General features: G+C 46.3%; 1 protein-coding gene across 1 annotated transcript in view; it reads left to right on the top strand.

Annotated features, from left to right (window-relative positions):
* Nucleotides 1–3553: 3553 nt before the first annotated feature.
* Nucleotides 3554–8139, top strand: part of EIF2AK3 (eukaryotic translation initiation factor 2 alpha kinase 3) — a gene marked incomplete at both ends in the record, with an annotated part of 62007 nt that continues 57421 nt past the window's right edge. Inside the window, one exon of the mRNA XM_079721444.1 lies at nt 3554–3873. Within this exon, the coding sequence (XP_079577570.1) occupies nt 3554–3873 (320 nt within the window). The remainder of the gene's footprint in view (nt 3874–8139) is intronic.

Raw genomic sequence — 8139 nt, 5'->3', positions numbered from 1 at the left:
ACGTTCTGCTCAGTTTTGCTGTAAACCTAGAACTGCTCTTAAAAAGTACTAAAGTCTACTTTTTAAAATTTTTAAGTCATTTTAAAAATCAACTTTTCCGGGGCTTCCCTGGTGGCGCAGTGGTTGAGAGTCCACCTGCTGATTCAGGGGACACGGGTTCGTGCCCCGGTCCAGGAAGATCCCACATGCCGTGGAGCAGCTGGGCCCATGAGCCATGGCCGCTGAGCCTGTGCGTCCGGAGCCTGTGCTCCGCAACGGGAGAGGCCACAACAGTGAGAGGCCCGCGTACCGCAAAAAAAAAAAAAAAAAAAAAAAGTCATACATGAAGAATGGAAAAACAGAAGGAGCGTAAGACTAAATAAACCAATTGTGGAACTGCCGTGTCACTAAGAAAAATAAATCCCTTCCTTGTTTCCGCCATTATGTGGCCGTTTTTTTTTTTTATTAATTACAACCAGATACAATCTCAACAGATACAGACATTCTCTGTTCATGGACCGAGCTTATGATACTAAATCATCCCTGGCTCATGTACCGAAACACCAGCTTCTTTTCCTGGCTCAGACTCATTGATCAGCATCACGCCTGGTCCCAACTTTTCATACACTTCCCTGAGGTGCTCAAACTCAGTTTCCAGAGCTCCCATGCAGTCACTGTGACTCTGCACGCTGTCCTAGAACTGGCAGATTCTCTTTTCCCTCCCAGCTATTTTCTTCCCACTCTGATGACCATGACTCAGGACTTTTCTTCTTTTTCCAAAATGGAAATATTTGCAGGTTGGTTTTTTTTTCTGAGTGTGAAGCTTGACTCTCCTGACATTTTCCACCGTTGCTCTGCTGCCTGTGCCTTTTCCATCATAGCACTTGTCTTGGTTTTAATAATATATTATTAAAGTAGTGTCTGTCTCCCTAACTAGATAGATATTAAGCTTCAGAAGGGCAAGGACCATGCCTGTTTTGTTCACATCTTTATTCCCATTACATGCAGGTGGCTACATGGTACTCCCTGAATGGTAAATGAACACATGAATGAACAAAACTTCCACATCATTTACAGGTGGCAAGCAGATCCCTAATTCATTAGCTCAGATTATTGCTCATGCCATGATCATTTTTTGAAAAAGTTACAAAACCGTGAGGACTAGGTCCACTAAAATATATATATCAATACTAGCTAATTTCAAATGAGCCATTACAAGTAGTCAACAATCATTTTTCACCTCAGCTTAATTTTCTGACACATTCCTCTTATAACCTCTTACTTAGAAGATCTTATTTCCTGTTTTGTTGAGTAGATAGTGATCAACTAGTTTGAGCTCTCTCATCTATTTTCTCTTCATTTCAAAGTAATTTATTCTCTAGGGGTACTCTCTAATCTCCGCTTTCAACATGGAAGGCATAGCAGTCTCTGTCTTCTCCAGATACTCTGGGATCTTGCTTCCTTAATCGCCCCCTTCTATCTACAGCTACAATCTCTTCCATTTATCCCTTTCCCTTCTGTCCTCAGATGTTCATTCATTCAACAAATATTTATTAAACACTTACTAAACACTTTGTATTGTTTTTAGGCTCTTTGAATATATCAGTGAGTAAATGTTCATGGAATTTATATAGGAGTGGAGGGAGACAGACAATGAACAAGTATGTAGAGTTTTTAAGATTTAAGGAGAGAAGTAAAGCAGGGGAGGAGTTTAGGAAGGGTGGTCCTGAGAGGCTTCACTTGGAAGGTAACAGAGCCTTGAAGGAAGTGAGGGAACAAGTCTCACGAGTATCTGGGTGTTACGGGCTGAATTGTGTCCCCTCTCAAATTTAAGTCCTTACCCCCAGTACCTCCAAATGTAACCTTATTCGGGGAGAAGCCTTTCAAAGAGGAGATTAAGTTAAAATGGGAGTGGTAATGAGGGTTATGATTTGGCCCACGTGGAAGCAGGAAAACCAATGAAAAGTGTTTTTATACAGGAAAGACTGATGTGCTGGGTTAACTATAGCTGATAAAATGAAGATGGAGAATTGTCTTTTGAATTTAGCAACGGTGGCCACAGCTAGAGCAGTTTGGTGGAGTTGTGTGCCCAAAAGCCCGACTGTAGTGTGTTTGACAAGAAAAGAAGAGGAATTAAAGACAAAGAGTTCAGAGTTTCGCTGTACTGAACAACAATGAAATGTGGGAAGTGGAAGGCGAAGTGGGGGGTTTTGCTTGTTTTGCTTTTGGACACAAGAAATTAACAGCATGTTTGTATGCCGGTATCTTAAAAAAAAAAAAAATCTTCAGAATTCTGATGGGGTCATAGCCTCCCAGCTATAGCTGCCCAACCAGTCTTCTAATCTTTGATGCTCTTCTTTTGAAAACACTGCTGAAGAATCCATAGCAGTTGGTTGTTCCTAAACCACAACTCTTATCACTTCACTCAAAAATCTTCACGGTGTCCTTAACTGCATGGAAAGTTCTAAAGCCTTAGCCGAACATTCAAATCTTCTCCAGTTTGGCCTTTTGCGGTTTTAACTCTTTCTTTGCTCTATAGTGAGGTTCAAAGCATGGCAGACCAGGATCAGAAGGCTTGGATGAAAGTCACGGTTCTGTAAATAACTAGCTATGTGACTTTAGAAAAATGACGTAAGTGCACCGGGCCAGGGCCCCTTCTCCTTTATAATGAGGAAGGGGGCGTGTCGGGTAGACTGGATCACGTAGGTCACCGGCATCTCTAACCAGCCGTAATTCTCAACACCATCGCGGACACACGCAGGATCGTCTCCCCAACTCACGTTACCCTTTCCACTTTCAGGAACTACATGTTTTGTGCGGTCACTCATTTTTCCTGCTCTTCTTTTGCCTATCCAAAAGAACCAGGTTTTACAGCGGTAACCCCTTGAAGGTCGGCCGCCTCCCCGCCACCAGGGACTAGCCGCCCACTCTTCCTTTCACTTGGGACCTTCCTCTCCACATTCAGAATCTGCCACGTATTAAGTGCCGCTTCCAACCAATCAAGAAGAAGTTATCTCAGACTTTTGAGGGGCATCCGCTTTCACCAGTGATCTTCAAGTGTTCTCTAGCGCCTCGCTTTGAGGGGCGAGGCCAACCAGCACAATGGCCAATCTGCTCTAGGGAAAGGTATTCTGGGAACTGCGGAGCTCATCAATCAGGTAAGAAGGTTGCCGGGAGGAGCGTTTCTCATTGGTAACCGCGTCCGGAAGAGGGCCGGGCCTCAGGGTAAGGAAATACAATTTGATTGGCAGGCGTTCTGTTGACAACCAGGGAAAGCCCACCTTCTCCAACAGGACTAGCCTGGGAGCCCAGAGTGGCAGAGGCCGCAGCCAATCAAAGAGCAGATGCGGGGTAAGTTTGCTCAATGGGCGATGTCCTAGGGAGGCTGTCACTCAGGTGGCGGTGGCTGAGGCCGGGCTAAGACGTGGCCTGAGGAACGCGGCTGGACGTCCTCACCGTCGGGGCGGCGGCTGGGGTCCCTAGCGAGTCCTCGCCCTGGTCCGGGGCTCCGAGCGGCGGGAGAGGCGGGCGCCGGCGGCTGCACCTCCATGCCCGCGCGCGGGGCGGGCCGCTGATGGAGCGTGCCGCCCGCCCGGGGTCGCTGGCACGGGCGCTGCTGCTGCTGCTGCTGCTGCCGCCGCTGCACCTGGGGCTCGTGACGGGGACGGTGACCGCGCGGCGCGCTTCCGACCTCCCCGCATCGAGAGTGGAGGCGGCGTTCGGCCTGGGGGCCGCGGCCGCTCCAACCTCGGCCGTGCGGGTGCAGGCGGCGGGCACCGTGACTGCAGCGGAGGTGACGGTGGAGGACGCCGAGGCGCTGCCGGCGGCCGCTGGGGAGCAGGAGCCGCGGGAGCCGGAACCGGACGACGAGGCCGATCTTCGGCCGTGCCGCAGGTGAGGGGCGCGGGCAGAGCACCCGGACCGCTGACCCCGGGAGTCTGCTTGTTGATGCGCGTGCGCCGCGGAGGATCTGGTGGCCGCGGTCCCCCCTCGGCCACGGCCTCTCGCTGGCGGAGGACTGCTGCTGACCTGGGGGAGAGCGCGGGGCCGCCTTCCCAGCCCCTGGACCGGAGACTGGCCTCGCTCCGCTCCCCGGCGCCCGATTCTAGCTCCCAGGCGCAAGCAGCATCCTCGAAGGTACCTGGAGGGCGCTCAGAGAATGGAGGTAGAGGTGGGAAAGAAACGTCACTTTCCCTCTTGCATTGCTTTCGAGCTTTACTAGTACCCTAAGGAACTTACAGACCCCATGTTTTTTTTTTTTGTGAATTACCTTGTGTCTGTGCTGGTGTGACAGCTGTTTGGGGAAAGGACTTCACAAAGAGATTTCAGCGTTTCCCTGTAAACATATCCCTGTAGTGCCCACGGACCAGGGTTGAGGTCAGTATTTCTGTAATTGAGTTCTGCAGAACACCTGCATCAGAAGCACCTGGGGATGCTGGTTAACTGTACAGTTTTCTAAGTCTGACTCCAGATTTACTGAATTAGACTTTCTCAGAGTAAGAACCTGGAATCTGCAAATTTAACAGTCACTCCAGACAATTCTTGAACACACTAAAGTTTAGGAGCTATGGGTGTGTTCTTGAATTTTGGTAGTTCTTTGATATTTATAGGGTTTACTATATAAACATTTAATATAGGGCTGTCTTGGTTCAGTTGCTTCATCTCCTTAAAAACGTTACTTCAAGATACAGGTTTTAAAGCACTTTTCAAAGTCTGGACACAAATGTAAGGCATTTTAATGGTAAAATATTTTGCAGATGGCTAATCTTAGCACACCCAGGGAGAAAGTGATGTAATAAATGGAATGATAACAGGAGCATTAGGTAAATTAATCCAGAATCTGGATTAGAGGGTATTGTAAATTTACAATGTGGTAATTACTAGGTTATGACAAATCAGGTTTAAATTTTCAATTAAATATCAGAACCTTGATATTTTTCCTGGAGACTACCATAACTAGGATACGTACTAAAATTCTAGAAGCGCCCCTTGAATGTTTATATGTAGATGTTTTTAAAGTGGCAAACGTCTGGCAAAATTTTCATAGGTTTTGCTAATGAGTTAGCTATCCACAAAGAGTGTTTTTGTCTCTCTTAAAGAAACTTCTGAAGCACTTGCTCAAAGTAAGTTACATGAAGTAGAGAAATATGTTTCATTTTTCTTAAAATACACATCCACTGCAGCAGGTATTTATTGGCACTTAAGAGGCCCCCAGGATGCCCTGGGGTTACAGAGGTTAGGCAGATAGCCCCTGCCCTCCAAGAGGAAGTGCAGTTCAGCAGTGAGGATTAAATAAGGGGACCCATAATGACTTTACAGGGCAGAAGCCATGCAGATTACGTGCCATCAGTGTCCCAGGGTTTTTGTAGTGTCCACTGGGTGGGGTACCCAGGTGAGGTAGAAGAGAAGATGAGAAAATGTTGTGGCAGAATGAGTTGTTTCCAGAAAAGTGGGTAGAACTGTGATGGGCAGAGGCTGGGCTTGAGGAGACAGCAAGAGGCACAAAAGCTGGGAAGTATGTTTAGAGAACATTATTTTGTTTGTGTGCATCTGTGTGTGTGTGTGTGTGTATGTGTGTGACCTGTGCGTATGAGAGAGGTACAGACATACATACATGTGTGCTGGGCAGGGAGGGATAGACGATAAGGCTAGAAAAATAGGTTGGGGCACATTGTATATATACAGCCATATGCTAGTAACATCGTCATCACTTGGGAACATGTTAGAAATCCAGAATCAGGCACCGCCCAGATCCACTGAAAGAGTATCTGCGTTTTAACAAGATCAGCATCAATTCACATACACACTACAGTTTGAGAAGTCTTGGTGTAGAGTATCTCGAATGCCAGACCGGATTGAAGTTTGTGCTTAAGGAATATTTCTCCAGCAATGCTGTGTACTGAAAACTTGAGAAAAGGATACCAAAAGGAGTGTGTTATAGCGGTGCCAATGAGAGGTGTACTGTCCAGTGGATATAGAACAGAAGAGGTAGATTTGAGAGATGGGAAGCAGAATTCATTTGTTCCTGGCCAATGAATTGATTCCTCCTCCCTGGGTACCGCCATCTGAAGATGGAGACAGGGTGGCTAAAAGGTGAGAGCACAGGTGGGAAAGTGGAAAGATTTAAGGGAGCAGGAGCAAAAGGTAAGGGGTTTGGTGTTGGACATGGTGACTTGGAGGTGCTGGCAGGACATCCAGAGGGAGAGATTAGGTAGGAAACAAGCAACTGCGGTTGGAGAGACGTCAGGGTAAATGGTTGAAACTGTGTGAAGAGGAGACTCATGATAAAAATCTCAGGAAATGGGCTTCCCTGGTGGCGCAGTGGTTGAGAGTCCGCCTGCTGATGCAGGGGACACGGGTTCGTGCCTCGGTCCGGGAAGATCCCACATGCCACAGAGCGGCTAGGTCTGTGAGCCATGGCCGCTGAGCCTGCACGTCCGGAGCCTGTGCTCCGCAACGGGAGAGGCGCCAGCAGTGAGAGGCCCGCGTACCGCAAAAAAAAAAAAAAAAATCTCAGGAAATGCCTTATGTTTTAGAGAAGATGAACCAGCAAAGGAGACAAAGATACAGCTGGCTAGGCTGGAGGCGTAGGGTGAGGACTAAGAAGATGAGGGATTTGGGATGAGTACAATTATAGAAGGAGTTAAAGAGTCATCCTTTTGGAGAATTCCCTGGTGGTCCAGTGGTTAGGACTCTGCGCTTCCACTGCCCAGGGAACTAAGATCCTCCGAGCCACGCTCTGCAGCCAAAAAAAAAAAAAAAGATTCATCCTTTTTGGCTCCACTTCCTTAGTCCCTCACTGTTAAACCTGATGGGACCTCTGCCTCTGATCTTCTTTATACATTCAGAGGGTGGGAGCCTATACAGACAGGTTGAAAAAGAAAGATGTAGAAGAGGAGGCGAAGGTAGCTGGCAAGCAAGAGGACCACTTCTTTCTCAGAAAGAAGAGTGAAAATAGAGGAATTTTGCCTGCCAGAGAGTAAGTGATCTTTGGCAAACAGAATTGGCTGGGAAGAGACAGGCCAGGGTTTAAGGGTCTGCCTGGTAACTTAAGATAGTGTGGAAAGTTTGAGAAATCTTGAGTAAGTAAGTTGGTAGAATCAACAAGAGACAAGTATGCAATGTTTGTAAAACTTTTGTTTTTAAGTGCTCTTCAGAAAAAAGTAAAAAAAAGAGAGTATCAGTTCTATAATAATAGACCAATATCCTGTTCTTTTAAAGAAGGAAGATAAGGGGAACAAATTTGGATTAACCAAGCCTTTATTGCAAACAGCTGTGAAAAACCATGGTCCTTGCAAAACTTTTTGAAAGAGGGAGATGGGGAATGAAGGTCTTTGCTTTTGCATGTTGTCTTTTGATGCCAAGAAGCAGAATGAGACTCGCTAGTTCATTTTTTTTTTCTCTTGATGGAATTTTCATTGGTTTCAGTCTAAATGCTTACTCTGCATCTCAAACGTGAATGAGTGAATAAACTACTTTTTTCCCCTTTAAAAAGTAGCTAAAATAAACTTGTTTTTCTGGTAGCAGTCTTGTCAGTGCTTGTCCTGTTAAATATTACATTTAGTTGAAATTTAAATGAGATGGTCAGTGCAGAAAGTTGGGAAGAAAGTCAAAATCTCACCTCACTGTTTGGTTTTATGCACGCATGTTGGCATAAGTTATGAGTTATCAGTTTTCCGACTTCAGCACAAATAACAAACTGCTAAGTGTCACTTGGGGTTCTTGTGATGGGATGAGCATCTTCATATTGACATCTGACAACCCCAGAAGTTGTAAAGCACTAGTTTTAACTATGACACTAATTTGTAAAGTATGTGTTCCTTTTGTCTCTGATTTCCCTCTAACAAAAGTATTACTAAATTTGACATTCATCTATGGTGCTTCTTTACTTTGTGCATCTGTAAACTGAAATTTTTGGATTTAATGCGTTGTAACCTGAAAGTACTTTGCAAATGTAAGATGATTTAATTTTATTTATTTATTTATTTATTTTGGGGGGGTACGTGGGCCTCTCACTGCTGCGACCTCTCCCTTTGCGGAGCACAGGCTCAGCAGCCATGGCTCACAGGCCCAGCCGCTCCGCGGCATGTGGGATCTTCCCGGACTGGGGCACGAACCCGCGTCCCCCGCATTGGCAGGCAGACTCTCAACCACTGCGCC

This window comes from Hyperoodon ampullatus, assembly GCF_949752795.1.
Source record: "Hyperoodon ampullatus genome assembly, chromosome: 15".
NCBI classification, from domain to species: Eukaryota; Metazoa; Chordata; class Mammalia; order Artiodactyla; family Ziphiidae; genus Hyperoodon; species Hyperoodon ampullatus.
Note: the sequence above shows the minus strand (reverse complement) of the source record. Positions and strands in the feature narration are given on the sequence as shown.